General features: G+C 33.9%; 2 protein-coding genes across 9 annotated transcripts in view; one reads left to right on the top strand and one right to left on the bottom strand.

Annotated features, from left to right (window-relative positions):
• The window catches only part of LOC119835531 (E3 ubiquitin-protein ligase highwire), a 65,396-nt gene extending 55,416 nt beyond the window's left edge, over positions 1-9,980 (bottom strand). The window contains exons 1-24 of the mRNA XM_038360419.1: positions 9,865-9,980; positions 9,330-9,436; positions 8,990-9,239; positions 8,746-8,892; positions 8,378-8,584; positions 7,967-8,293; positions 7,659-7,835; positions 7,302-7,580; positions 7,095-7,229; positions 6,522-6,668; positions 6,281-6,433; positions 5,979-6,090; positions 5,715-5,883; positions 3,750-3,880; positions 3,198-3,389; positions 2,894-3,069; positions 2,607-2,759; positions 2,458-2,527; positions 1,845-2,343; positions 1,584-1,750; positions 1,313-1,497; positions 481-1,233; positions 237-389; positions 50-157 (exon numbers count right to left, since the gene is read on the bottom strand). Of these exons, the coding sequence (XP_038216347.1) occupies positions 50-157; positions 237-389; positions 481-1,233; positions 1,313-1,497; positions 1,584-1,750; positions 1,845-2,343; positions 2,458-2,527; positions 2,607-2,759; positions 2,894-3,069; positions 3,198-3,389; positions 3,750-3,880; positions 5,715-5,883; positions 5,979-6,090; positions 6,281-6,433; positions 6,522-6,668; positions 7,095-7,229; positions 7,302-7,580; positions 7,659-7,835; positions 7,967-8,293; positions 8,378-8,584; positions 8,746-8,892; positions 8,990-9,239; positions 9,330-9,421 (4,782 nt within the window). The 5' untranslated portion in view covers positions 9,422-9,436; positions 9,865-9,980. The remainder of the gene's footprint in view (positions 1-49; positions 158-236; positions 390-480; positions 1,234-1,312; positions 1,498-1,583; positions 1,751-1,844; positions 2,344-2,457; positions 2,528-2,606; positions 2,760-2,893; positions 3,070-3,197; positions 3,390-3,749; positions 3,881-5,714; positions 5,884-5,978; positions 6,091-6,280; positions 6,434-6,521; positions 6,669-7,094; positions 7,230-7,301; positions 7,581-7,658; positions 7,836-7,966; positions 8,294-8,377; positions 8,585-8,745; positions 8,893-8,989; positions 9,240-9,329; positions 9,437-9,864) is intronic.
• A 1,621-nt stretch (positions 9,981-11,601) lies between these two features.
• Positions 11,602-15,242, top strand: part of LOC119835409 (triple functional domain protein) — an 89,893-nt gene continuing 86,252 nt past the window's right edge. For 6 of the 8 annotated variants that reach the window (XM_038360179.1, XM_038360176.1, XM_038360178.1 and 3 more), the window contains exons 1-5: positions 11,606-11,762; positions 12,867-13,082; positions 13,166-13,358; positions 13,627-13,740; positions 13,993-14,173. In XM_038360179.1, coding sequence (XP_038216107.1) covers positions 12,901-13,082; positions 13,166-13,358; positions 13,627-13,740; positions 13,993-14,173 — 670 coding nt within the window. In that variant the 5' untranslated portion in view covers positions 11,606-11,762; positions 12,867-12,900. Of the gene's footprint in view, positions 11,763-12,866; positions 13,083-13,165; positions 13,359-13,626; positions 13,741-13,992; positions 14,174-14,985; positions 15,125-15,242 lie in introns of those variants that run through there. The other 2 variants (XR_005288044.1, XM_038360182.1) reach the window with 2 other exon arrangements.

Raw genomic sequence — 15,242 nt, 5'->3', positions numbered from 1 at the left:
ACTTATAATAAGTGTACTTTTTATTTACTATAGTCAATATAATATTTACCCTAGCGTCTCTATTGGCCCTAGGTGGGATTGGCGGTGGTTTTGGAGAATGTTGTGAATGCGCTGAACGCGGAACGGTTGCTGACTTACTGGGTACTTCTTTGACAACCTGTAAATATTTACAGTAAATATTAAACAAGTTATTATTTCCCGTTGTGTTGGTAAACAAAGTGGTCTTAATATCATACTTTGCTCTCAAGTTTCCTCATTTCATTTAACATGATGCAGCTTTGAGTCACGGGCACAATGTACTGTAACACATCACGTAAGCTTCTAAAGCCACACATAGCAGCGCATGTTGATGTTAATTCTCGGATCTGGGAGGCAGGTACTATTCCATCCTAGAATGTATATAGTAAGTTAGTGTACAGATACTCGATGTATGGTAAATATAAATAATAACATAAATAATATCTATAAATGACAACACACCGAAACATTATACAGAAGCGAACACAAGTGATGCCACTTTAAAATAGGCGTCGGATAGAAAGCATGGAAACAAGCTGTTACAGTTTCGTGCGCTTCCTTTATTATGGAATTTGTCATTTCCAGAGCGAACTGTACGTAACATGTTCTCTGTGACTTGCTTCTACCCGGTTTCCGAGGCAACATGCTACATGTAGGAGTCTGGTCTGCCATCATTGCTTGAATTAGATTTCGGATGTCGGCTATAATTTCAACGTAGGCCATATATTCTTGAGAATTCCTCTTTCGGTTGTTTTGAGGATATATCTCATTGATGTATGATTTCACAATTCGCAAACAGGCACGTATAATGTAAACGAGTCTTTTTTGATTTTTCATGACATTTAGCTTGTGATAATTAATTGGAATTTGGCCATTTGTGTCAAGAAGAATTTCCTTGAAAGTACTCCAACTCCACTGAAGTAAAGTTATGAGAGACTTGAAACAAGCCACAGTTACTTTCCTCGATATATTTTTAGTGAGGTTGCTGACTGGTTCGCCAGGGTCTTTTCGTCGTCTTGGTATATGATCATGGTTTATAACATTGTATAAGAGGCATGGTATTTGCCCAGCGTTGACATCGGTTCCATTGTTTGATTTTTTAGAAGTTTTAAAATGAAATCCTACATCATCGTTAATAACTATGGCTTGGCCTGTGGAACCACAGTCTGAAGAAGGCCCATTTATACATGCCCAGGCCACATACCACCTTTGTGCCTACAAAGTAAGAAATATTATAAATATTTTGACACTCAACACATTTTTCAAGTTATTTGCTTGGAATTAATTTTCTTACAGTGAGGGGTATTGGATTTTCAAACAGCATTGGGAATCTGTCCCTAGGCGCACACTCGTATGGGATATCTCCAGTTTCAGCTAGTACTTCACCATCGCCTTCTTGATCACCTCCTTCGGTACCAATATCAATGAGTTTAATCTTCGCAGTATACTCTCCACGTCCGCCAAATAGTCCATATCCCCCTAAAGTATGTTAAAACATTATAAATTAATTTATGTTAATGAATTACTTGCAATAAAAGTGACAATATCGAAGAAATATAACTTGCCTAAAAGTATGTCAGTATCACTCATAAAGCGAATAGCTTCAATTGAATGTCCAGAATAGCCCCAGCCACCGCCATGACTCTCAAAGCGGTTTACTGTTAAGAAGTCTTCGCGCAAAGGAGACACAGGCAAAGCTAGGCTATCTCTTTTACATTCCACTTGAGTTAGTCTAAGAAATAACATAAAACACATTTTAATCATAATTAGTAAAGGAAAACGCTCATATAATAAAAAGGTTAGCTTTTTACAATTACTCTACTCACCTATTATCATGTACGTAAAGTAGTGAGTCTATACATCCAAGTAAATGCAACGCAGCATGTATTCTAGTCACATAGCAGTTCTTAGCGCTCGGCAAGGCGAGGTCTTGATTCAATATCGATACATTGGCAATAGCGACTCCATCTGTTGGTTTATCGTCGCTATTGCTGATCCACTCAAAGTTCTCAAGATTTCTAAACTCTTCAAGACGTCGCATGATTCCGTAATGTGGGTATTCAAAGTCAATATCATTGACGAAACCCTCTGGGTCATTTTTGCAGCATCTCTGTAGTTTATGTGCATCGAATGCTAGGATATTGTAAGACTTCATCACTCTCATTTGTGGTTGGTAACACCACAATACGTCGTACAGAGGATCAAGACAAGCAAGAGTGTTCACGAAGTCGACCTGTTCTGCTCCTGACCAAGCGAAGCAAGAACCATCGGTCTTACAAATCGTTACACATTTGAATGTATGTTCAGGTCGGTTGGGTAATATTACTGAAAATATTTGTAAATTTTTAATACAATTACGAAATCTAAAATATCATAAACATAGGTGATTGATTTGACAAAATTATTGAAAATACTATAGAGTTCATACAATATACATACTGATTGTATTATTGTTCGCCGTTATGGTAGAACTGAAAAGTGTATCAGATTTAAGGACCGCTTGAGAAACCTGAAAAGAAATAAACGTATAAAATTGCACATATCATTATTGCTAACAGGTAACTTGACAACTATTTTCATGTATGTACCTGAACGAATGTTTGATCTCCTGATGCGGATACGGTGATAGCTTTACAGTTGTATTTGGGGCCCAGGCGTGGTACTTTGCCTGGAGTTGCATACCATATTGGGCATCTATCTGCCCGTGGTTCATCAATACGGGGACGACCTAGTGCCCCTTTCTGTACAAAGTAAAAATCATATACATTAAACAATTATCAAAAGATTATAATGATAATATGGTTATTTAAATACTTTCATTACCAATTGTTATAGTAACAATGACTGTTTAGCAAAAAAATGGAAAATTACAAACCTGATAGCTGCCAAATGTGTATAATTCACCATCATTCGTAAGAACAGCTGTATGATTGCTTCCAGCCGCAATAGCAGAGGCTCTAGGGACTCTGACACGTATGATCCTATGATGTGCTGATATGTCTCCCGCTCCCAAAGCGCCATATTGATTTGAGCCAAAAGTCAAGACATCGCCTGGATTAGATATATGGTTATGCACGTTCTAATATGTAATCTTAATGAAAAAGCATAGATAAAAAGTGTATTTAAAATTAAACAACCAATTAGCTAAAGGTTTTTCGCTAAATAAACAGGAAACTTACCAAGATGTGTCATTAAAACAGTATGATGCAACCCACAAGCGATCGCTTCCACTTTATGTCCCCCAGGTAGAGGGATCCGAGCTGGTGGTAGACTGCTGCCTTTGAAACTAGCGTCTTTTTCTACATCGTCTTTGGAGCAGTGAGCCTCAAACTGTAGATATTTCATCTCTTCTTCCGCAGCTTGCTCAGAAGCTATAATGATAATTAGGTAGCCAGGTCTATTTTTAAAATAATATGTATTAAAGGAAATATGATAGCAAATTTTAACTATATATTAAGGAGCTGTTTTTTAAGCTTAGCTTAGCACCAGCTTAGATGCTTAATTATTTTAATGAATACAGATGTCAATAAAATAAGTCTTATTAAGTGCGTATTTAAAAAAGCGATGTATAGAACATATAGCAAAACTAACTAATTAAATTTCGCATTGTAAAATCTGTACCGTTTCATATTAAACCGGTGTTCTAGTGGAAGCAACATTTCAAGCAATCTAAAACACTGAAAGCGAGGTGAGGGTGTATTTACCGTAAGCGTCACAAATACAAAACTTACTACTAGCAATATCATAAACAGACACATCGTCCTCACTATCGGGTACACGGGAAGCCGACTCGACTTCGGCGCAGCGGCGGCAGATACCGCACGTGCTGCAGCCGCTCTCGCCCTCACCGCAACCACATTTTCTATACAACAAATGATAATAATAAAGACATTTTTACCAGAGAACTGCAAGATAATACACGCTTAGGCAAAAACAGAATGATATGTAATTTGTTATATTTTCCCCTTAAAAATGTACCATGGGTGAAAACGGGACGAAACAACGATTTAAATACAATCTTGTATTAATGTAACTCGATGTTCGCTTTTCGCTTGGCCATTGGTACATTGTGGTATGGTATGTTCCATCCCTGATTGCTAAAGTATGCATATATAGCCAATAGCACAGAGATCACGTACACAGAGAAAAAAAAAATCGGTCCAGTAGTTCCTGAGATTCACGTGTTCAAACAAATAAAATTACAATATTATTATATTCTTACAATTTACAATTTTATTTGTTCTGTTGCGTTGTCTTCAGCTTTATAATTTTAGTATAAATTACGATTTCAACAGCGTTTGGTTGAATTTGAATCTGACGTCGATGTAAAATGATGATAGATGATACATTAAATACACACATGCGAGATATTTAAATCAACAATTCAGCTCTCATTTAGTAAATTACCATAATAGTTTATGTAGATAAACAGATTTTCGACTCATTTTCATTGCTGGTTTAAAACTCGTAATGCCTCATTAAATTTTTTGGCAAAATAATACGAGTCCTACTAATATTATAAATGCGAAAGTTTGTAAGGATATGTGTGTGTTTGTTGCTGTTTCACGCAAAAACTACTGAACCGATTGCAATGAAATTTGGTACGTAGACAGCTGGACGACTGGAGTAACATATAGGCCACTTTTTATCCCGATACTCCTACGGGATACGGACTTACGCGGGTGAAACCGCGGGGCGCAGCTAGTATGTCATATGGGACAAATTGAAGATGTCAATAAAAATGACGTCTTATGTATCAATTAATATTAGAGCCATCTAGAAAGCAATAGGGTTACTAAGTTCTGAATACCACACTATTGATTTGTTAATTTGTGTACTACCTAATTGGCGTTAATTGTCATCAAATTATTGTTTCTATGCCGGAATCATTATAGTGGGGAATATGAACAGAATATCTTTCATTTTTTTGGAGGTTCAGTGTCATAGCTTAGCTTGCAATTGTTGTACACAATATAAATATAATAAAGAAGAGCCAAGAATGCATTTACTTTTAAATAATAAAGCTTTTAACATTTCTTCATGCCATACCGGGCAATCGAGCTGGTGGTTTGTTGGTAGGCGACTGGCGATCACCACTGGCCATGAATAGTATAATAGTTCGAAACATAGCAGCGAATATTACAGCGATTTTTTGTGGGTTTGTGGTGTCTTTCCTTTTTATTTAATATCATAGCGGGCAACTGAGATGGTGGTTCGCCTGATGGTAAACGATCACTAAGGGTAAGGGAAAAGGAAAGGATTGACTACTGGAAAGAAGGAATGAACTGGGACAGGTGAGGAAAAAGAAACGAAAGCCTCCGGTTCCTCCACTAGTGCAATCTGGGCTCATTCGTGCCAATGAAAGAATAAATTTGTATAAAACATTTATCTGTCAGGCCTTTTTTGTTTAAACCTTACATGTAGAGCTGAGTTATTTCTATTTACATATCCTGTTTATAACTTTTTTCATCTCCAATCCGAACCTCATAAATAATATTGAAAGAAGGAAAGAAAAATAATTTATGTATTTGAAAATTTATAATTTCTACGTTTTTCTGTTGGTATAAGTTTTTAAATTCAATTGAGCATCATGATGACACATTTCTTTTTTGTTGAATTTTATTTTTGTATTAAACTTTCAGAGATAGTTACCAAATAAACTTTGCTAATGGGGGATATTTTAGTCATATACTTACTCCTTAGGTATACGATTAGGTAAAGCAGCGCAACTGCAATTGCCAGCAAATCCAGTACATTCTCGGCAGTTGACGCAGATGCGACAGTAATCGGTGACCCAGGTGTGTTGATCGGACATGCATATGACCGGTTCATCCTTGGATGTAGTTTTTCCAAGTGGATATGGTTCTAAATAATAATGAATTTAATTAACTCATAGTCATCACAATTTATAAATGATATATCAAAAGTCAAAACATTATAAATGATTTGGAACCACTTACTTTCTTTAGTGTATCCAAATTCTCTTCCACATTGACCTTTATTATTGATACCAAAACTGTAGACTTGTCCAAGATTTGTCAACGCCACGGCATGAGCTTTACCCAAAGCGACCTGCACCAAAGAATTAAAAATTGAAACAACATTACTTAATCACCCATGAACATACACAACAACAAGAAAACAGAAGCGACAACTAATTGTACTTAAAAGTCAGGAAATAATTGATTTACTAGTCACAGTTTAGAGCCCTGATAGTTGTTATTATGGAACAAATCATGAGATCTTGATTTTGTTGAATCACCTGCACGATCCTCTCGTGTCTCAAGCCAGTGACGATGCCAGCTGAGTCGCAATGCTGCGTATCCTTGCCGAACATCAACACAACTCCTTGTCGTGTAACTAGGGCTGTTGATCCGTAGTTACAAGCAGCGTATACAACGTAAAAATTCTCCGCCTGAATAAAAATATCATATATTATTATTACTATTATGTAGGCAAATATAAGAAACTAAGCTGCATTTTCAGCCTTAGTTCATTCTTGCCTTTGCAATCTTCTTTGGGCGACTGGGTTTCGGTGATCGCCTTTTATTACCGTCACCGTCCTCACCACGGCGGGCAATGCCGGTAAAAAGAGCTGACCCATTGTCAAGAACTAATATAGCATGGACTCCTTCATGGCCTACTGCAACCTACAAATATAATAATTAATCAGTCCCTACTCATTTAACACTTTTTGTTAATATGTGTTTTCATTCATCTTTACTAAGTTTATAAGTGGGAAAGTTACTCTGTCTGTCTCTTCTTCACACCCTAACCTAGCGCCGTGAAAGGACAAAGGATATTTTTTATCCCGGGAATCCCACGGACGAATAAAATCGTAATTTACGTGCATTATACTAGAGCCTATGCGTTCATGCGCCGGGGCTATTCCCGGCTCTGCCCACTCATGGGTAGTTCATTTTTTGTAGGTATCAAGGTTTTTATCTAACCCGTTCTTCAGTTGTATTTACATAAGATTAAAACCAACGTAAAATATTGTTTATTAAGAATGTTAGTTTATAAAGTGGGCCATGATTAATCGCAAAATATTTATTATGAAAACCTCATCTTCTCACCTGTATAACCCTTGTTTTTCTTATTTTTGGTTGTTCGTTTCTAATAAAACAAGTTTCTTTCATTAGTGTCCATCGTCCAGTGTATGTTGATGACATCTTGTATCCCAAGCTGGTTGCTTTGCCAGTGTAATATACCTAAAACACAAAAGATAATTGAAATGCAAATGAATGGTGTTTAAAAGGTAATATTACTCTAGTGAAACATACTTTTCCTGAAGCAGTTGTCAGTAAGCCAAAGTCTTGACCAGCACTGATAGCAATGAGTGGGTCGTCTTCATTATCATCCAGTTGCACAGCTACTGGTGAATCTATGTCCGTGATTCGTCTAGTAATACCATCTTCAAATGGCGCACGACCGAGTGCAAGTGTCGATCGTCTTAGAAGGTGCACGTGCAATTCTTTACAAGACTCCATAATATGAGTGCCGCCTTCTGTACGATTCGATGCCGTTGAAGCGACATCGTAAAATTTGATTGTCAAATTGTCCTGGAAGAAAGATTATGATTATAAACATGAAACTCATAGTAAATGCAAAATTAAACAAACAGTATTAAAAATACTCACATAGTTAGTGAGTACGACTAGTCCGAGTTTGTTACCATCGCTGAATACAGCTGATTTGGGTTCAATGGGAAGTGGCGATCCTGGATCTAAGTGTAATACACTTTTTACTTCAAAGGTTTCCTTGTCTACTTCATAAATATCAGTCTTCTTTCTACCAATCCTTACATATAATTTATCCTAAGAAGAAGGAGATATTATTAATATAAAAATTTGAAAACAATAACACAGCCACTAAATTTTATTTTATGTTAAAATATTTAATATTTATACATTTTTCTATTTATAAATAAATATGTAATAATAAATACCTTACAATAGCCCAACCATCCATGACGGTCACAGGCAAAAAAGTCTGATTTATACAAATATACATGTTGGCGAACAGAATTGCCATATCCAGATCCAATTTTCAATAGACCTTTAGATGTAAAGACATAGAGAAAACACCCATCAGATACGAGTGATCGGATAACAAGTTCTTGAGAACCAGTAGTAAGTAGTGGTGGAAGATCTACTGGAAAACTGTTGACTAAGCACTGATGTGGAACCCCAAAGTCTAGCCACAGATTACGTGATGGAGATCCTAAGATTATGGATTGTACGCTTCGTTGCAACATATTCAGATTCATTGGCACCTGAGAAATAATATCAATTATAATTATAGAGTATGAATATTATTTTGGGTATAATAATGAGTTATAGTAACAAAGATACTTTACCTGCACAAGCTGTTCAGATAGACTTGGTGCAACCATAATGAGTGATGTTACAGTGTTCAGAATAAGTTCAGCTTCACCCTTCGCAACTGATAGAGCGATCAGGCAAGAGCTGCTGATGGCTGTAAGTGTTGAAGGTACATCTGGTCGGCCTGGGCCTCCAATACCACCTGTTATCTCCACAAGTATATCATGTAGATTTGTGATGATCTAAAAATAATGGTATATATTAATAATATACTTCTGTTATCACAACATTTAAAGATAAGATGGGATATGGAAAGGATTGCTGCAGGATGGACTTGGAAGGGTAAAGAAAAGAAAATGGGCCTATAGCTCATCAAATTAAATTAATGGGTACAAATACTCACTTCTGTGTTCTCATGGGACAAATCCTCAGGTGCGTGAGCTTGTAATACATCAAGCAAAGCTTTAAGAGCACACTCACATAGACTAGCATCTTTAAACCTTGCTTGATCAATCAGACTGAACACGGTGCGAAGACCAATTCCTGTAATCTATGAAATAAACATTGTTAGTATGCTGAAACTAGAAAATATTTATTTGAAATAAGAACTTGATGGTGCTCATGTCGCATTATAAAAATAAACTTACTTTAGGAAGTTTTATAATAGGAACTTGGTTCTGATCATCATTATCACTATCATCTGATAAATCTGCTACTGATCCTTGTAAGTGTCGCCATCGAGAGAGGATAGATTTACGGACGGTAGCATATACAGCAAATTGAGATGGATTTCCTAAGAGGGCTGGCGCGAAACATATTGCAAATGCATTTGGGCCTTTTGATCTTCGGGATCTATCTTTCCTTATGCCTCTTCTACCAGGTTTTCTGTCCAGTTTCCTAATGAAACAAAAATTTAAGTACATTTTTAAGTTCTCTGTTTGTTATTGTTTGATCAATAGAGTAATAAAGTGCATTTTATTTTTTTACCTGTTCCCGCTCCAACAAAGAGATCTGAAATATTTCCTGTAGTTTTCTGGCTCCATGCATTTTATCTCGGCCATTTTATTGCGATTAGCCATTTTTATGGTTTAGTCCTGAAACATATGCATAGCACATTTTTTGTGTAAATTAAGAACAATAAAAAGGTGTATGTACAAAAGTTCAAGACAGAGAAATTCGCAGGATACATGAATCATAATCAACATATTATAGAAAATTATTATAAGTTAATTCTATTACACCTTTTTTAAAAAAAATCAATACAAATGTAGATATGTAATATATAATATAATGAAATGCTTAAGTATAGTTTCAAACACAAGCTCACTTTATGGTAGCTATTGGTAAATCATTCGCAATGAAAAATTGTCTTCGCAAAAGCAATAAAATTTATAGTCAGGTCATTTTTTTCTTTTGCTGTATTATAAGCTTCATATAATAGATATAATACTTATTGCAAATAAAAACGTATTATAAGATTAATACATATATTAAAGACAATAACATTTATTTTGTATTTTACCTGACTTGATAACACCATAATTATGTAAATTTTCTACATCTGAAAATATCAACTCCTAACACTTGCAAATTCTGAGCTCCCTTAGCAGGGCACTAATTTTCAAAAATCAATATGCACCTATTGCGACGAGTAACGTTCTTAAACGGATAAATCGTAAATATCGTTTTTACGTTCACCGATTTTTATAATCTGTAAGAAATTTTATTTTAAAAATTTAACTGTGGGTAAAACGTAGCGGGTGTCTTTATTTCTACAATGATTGAGAAGTAGTAAAAAGTCTAAAAGAAGAATGATTCTTCTTTTAGACTTTTTACTACGATTCATTATAAGATTATCTTCCTGCGTACATTTGACATATGGAACCAATTTCCTCATTCGGTATTCCCAAACAATTAAGAGCAGGGAAGCTGGGGATAATTTTTGAAACCAAAAAAAATTACAGTAGGATGAAACCCATTAGAAAAGGAGGGGAATATGATCAAAATGAAAGGAAAAATAAATTACAGACGATCCGAGTTCGGGAAGTGGGAGGGGGTGAGTTTTTACGGGTAAAAAATGGTTTATCTTGATTTCCGGCAAAACTACAAGTCCTATGGAAAAAAGTTGAACGGCAAAGTTGTAGGTAATAAAAAGATCTACACCTTTTGTATTTGCAATTTTTTCACATAACCTCAAAATTTAGGTGAAAAATTCAAAAAACCAAGTTTTTGGTTTTTTATTTATATCTTTTTTTAATTTTTTTTTCTACGAAATTTGGTGAAAACTTACCTTATTATGTCCCAAATACACTGTAATTTATTTGATTAAAAATATTTATTTTTTCGCCTTATTTTAAGTTTATATCAAAAATGCACCCTAATTTTCAATCGAAAATTCTGACGTCAAAATATCAGTTTTTTTCAAAAAGTTTGGCGGCTTTTTGTTCGTTAAAATATCTACTTTCTGATGGTGTAAAAAAAATATACATTACTATAGCAAATGTTCTCAGAAAATGCAAAGTTCTCAGAAAGGTTTGTCGAATCTAACGATGAAGAAATGCCTTCAAAGAGTCAAAAGCTAATGAATAACTTATTCATTATATTTTTTTTTTTCAAAAACGTTAATCTTGTAATTTATAAATACCTTATCTGAAATTTTAATCAGTTTCCCACATTTTCTAATGGGTTCCATCCTACTGTATTTTTTTTTTTTTCATTTTTTACCATTTTAAAAAGCTTCGGCCCTGGTCTAGTAACGATATACATAGTTAAGTATCATATAACGCATATGTTACGTTGCCTTCTCGTCTATAAACGATGCTTCTGGAGGGTTCACAAAAACATGATTTTTTATTCGTAACAAAAATGTTTTACTTTTTTTATGAATAAGTGCGTCCCGCGGTTTCACCCACTCATATAACTTTTTCATTTAGTTCCGAATATCCTCATGCTAATTTTGGAATTAAAACTTACCTATGTCATTCATTCCTTATTACAGCTAACACGTGTTTACAGTGAATGTCACGTTAAAATCAGTCCAGCCTTTTCAGAGACAAGCTGAAACAAACAAGCAGACAAAAAAAAATAAAAAAATAAAGTCGTTAACACAAATGTAAACAGATACTCCAAATTCATTTATTGGTATAGATTACCATTTTATAGCACACTTACACATGAATATAAAATTCTGTCTTATTTCAATTTACCGGTTTTCAGGACTATAGACCTTTGTCGCGCCATTGTGCAGTAGTTGATTAGTGTTACTCAGTGTGTCATTATGACCAGCTTGTGTGTTTTTATTGAGTTTTAGGGCACAAATGAATATATTTTTTACATATATTTTAGTGAGATTAATAACTGTGACAATAATGCGTGCCGAACCTTTTATACCCGACTAATTAACATCTTGGAATCATCACGGTTAGTACAAATTGATTACCTTCTAAGGTTATTTGTTGTGACATGTAGTTATACATTCTGAATTATTTGTCATCGGCGTTGAATAAAAGTTTTTGCATTGAAGAGCTTAGAAAACATCTTAACTGTGAATTTTATTAAAACATTTATTTCTTTTCAACTAGTTTAGTTAACAACAGTTATTATTTGCTTACAAGACATCGTTGTCCTTTCTTGGCGTTGGTCTTACGCTTTGTGAAATCATGAAAGAATTACGATCGGTTCATGCAATGTACGTTAATCATTCCAAAAAATCGCTTTTCATTAAAACTAATAATATATGTTCATTTGAATTTGTATTAAATTGTTTTCAACACATTTTTTACTCATAGAATTTTGCTTTGTGTGTATTGAATAATTGAATTTAATAATTTGATTACATTGATACAACAATAAAACAGAATTTTGTGTTTCTATAATTTGCTATTATACCAAATGTTTAGAAAATGATAAATTTTACTGATATATTGCTGTAAAAATGCAGCTGTAGTCATGTGCTGACAATTATTTTTCAAAAGCTATTCAATGTCCATTTTAATTATCATACATAACTATGTGTATAATATTTCCAAATGTATACAATATGCCTTTAAATGTTGCTTTATCAATGAACAATAAAATATAAATTGTATGCTAGTTTGGCACATTATAGAAAATATAATCTGCTGTTCCTAATTCAAGATTTCTTTATTGCATCAAACTTAAATGCAGGAAATAAATATGAAGGAACCTTTGTATTGATTTGTGATTGTATTGTTTTTTTTTTATGTGTATATATGTGTATATTTGTTATAAATATTCAGAAAGGATATTTATAAACAGTAGACTATTATAAAAATATTGTATAATAGTAAGCTGCAAATATATTAAAACTTTAATTCAACATTTAAGCAATGTTTATTTTCTAATGATAATAATATTGCAGTTATATATACAAATTTTATCACTCTTCAAATGATTTCATTCCATGACAAGTGTTCCTTGATTCATCCTTGAACTGGTCAATAGTTAATTGATATAATTATTTGATACTCTATCTATATATCACATTATTATTTTGATAATCAGGCTTCCTTATCCTCCTCTCTGATTGAGACCAACCATGGAGGTTGGAGCACGTGCTTTGGATGTGCTACCTCTCCTACAAGAGCGGGTTGCAGCACTTACTGGTGGCCGAGACAGACGTGGAGGGCCGATAGTATGGTTTCCAGCAAATTCAAGACGAGACCGTGTAGCTCCAGATGACTATAGACGACTGTTGCATTATTTAATCAGCATACCTAGGTATATTTCAATTTCCTTTTGACCTTCAGCAAATATTAAAATCATACTGTAGACAAGTAATTTGTGAGATTTTAAAATTTCAGTGATTCTGTGAGGACACATGGCTTCACTATCTTAATTGATATGAGAGGTTCTGCATGGGCTGCAATAAAACCAATATTGAAAGTTCTACAAGAACATTTCTCTTCATCCGTCCATCAGGCACTTGTAGTTAAGCCTGATAATTTCTGGCAAAAACAGCGCACAACGATAGGATCCCATAAGTACAAGTTTGAGGTAATTCATCATTGTTAATGTTTACATGTATTTACAATAAGTCCAAATATTTACATTATATTATGGTTTATAATAATTAATTAGTGTGTAATCTTCTTTGCATGATTCAAATTAAATATGTTTTAATTTGTTGATATATAGTGCTATGTAGATAAACATTTATAAATAACATGTTGATATTTATTATTTGAAGACCCTTATTATTTAACTTTTTTTTCTAATGACATTAGAAGATGTTATATTTATGAGATAATCCTATTATTTCCAGACGACGATGATTAGCCTAGAAGCACTGCCTAAAGTAATAGATAGTTCTCAATTGACACCAGATTTAGATGGTACACTACAATATGATCATGCACAATGGATAGATCTTAGACTGGTAAGTAGTTATTGTACTACGAGATTAAATTTTGTAAAACCAGTAAAGTTTTGTAGAATAGTTTGGTGGTGTAATAATTTTTACAATTATATTTTACACTTGTTCACATGCAATGTACCATATATATGTTTATAGGATGCAATATAGTGCTAATTCATGTTGATATTTTATACTTAACCATTGTATACTTTAAAATGAATGTAATTAATATGTGTTTTTGCTATCCTCCAATAACAATAATATATAATATAGGCACTAGAAGACCTAATGTGGCAAGCAGGAGAGTTATTAGATAGACTGGACGACCTGCAAGAAGATGTTGCACGAGCTGATTTTGCCGATGACGTCACTGGAGCAAGGCGCGCTATTGACGCTCATGCTGATATTAGCAAACGGCTTGCTAAAGTACCCGTTGATGAACTAGAATCACAAGGTATAATTTTATTTGTATTGAACATTTTGAATGCATGCGAAATGTGTATACATCCTTCAATTCTGAGCATATACACTTAAATTTTATGTTTCTAAGCTACTCTATATAGTATTTGCCACTATCATAATGAATTGCATTTAAAAATATGATTTTAAAACATCGGGGAATACGACCACCAGGAGTGGCAGAGGGAGCTAACCAAAGATAAACAATGGCCATATGTTGAGGTGATTGTGTTATGACTCAGTCAAGTAACAATGAAATGAGGTTAACTGAAAATTTTGCACCATCCTGTTATTGATAAATCCTTTGGTTGTATCTCTAAAAAATTTAACTTTTGAAGAGTACTTATTAATAAGATTGATTTAATTATATTTTTTTTATTGTTTATAAGCTTTTGCGCGGCTTCGCACGCGTTAATTCGGGATAGTTAAATATATGTTATTATACATATAAACTTTCACTCCTGTATCACTCTATCTTTTAAAAATGAACCCATCAAAATCCTTTTGCGTAGTTTATAAGATTTAAGCATACATCGGAACAAAGGGACAGAGAAAGCGACTCAGTTTTATATTATGTAGCGATAATCAAGTTTTGCATCGTACATTTTGTTTCAATATATATCACTAATTAGAAAATATATTTTTGAATGTTGTATGTGCAACAAAATGAACAAGTAGACTCCAGTTATAAAATTGAAAGACTTCATAATTTATGAACAATAAAGACGATGCACATGCATCATGTTTCATTGAAATAATTGGAAACGATTATAAGCCTTGTATAGTTGCAATGCACTCTATTGTAGCTTAAATAAATTTTCGCGTCGTTGCGTTCAGTAGCCTGCTATATTTCAGTGAATATTGCTCACGATTATTTCATAATACGATAAAGTATGTCGGCATGCTAACATGTGCTTTGATTGCTTACTATTCAACATTGGGCACGGTATGAGTGTTTTGTGTTAATTTCATCAATTTAGTATCATTGAATGACATTATTATATTTTTTAAAGGTCTTCTCTATAAATCTTTAGTATGGATTTTTTATTAACGATACTGATAAA

The sequence above is a fragment of the Zerene cesonia genome, chromosome Z (genome assembly GCF_012273895.1).
Source record: "Zerene cesonia ecotype Mississippi chromosome Z, Zerene_cesonia_1.1, whole genome shotgun sequence".
Taxonomy (NCBI): Eukaryota; Metazoa; Arthropoda; class Insecta; order Lepidoptera; family Pieridae; genus Zerene; species Zerene cesonia.
This window is presented reverse-complemented; position numbering and strand designations above follow the sequence as displayed.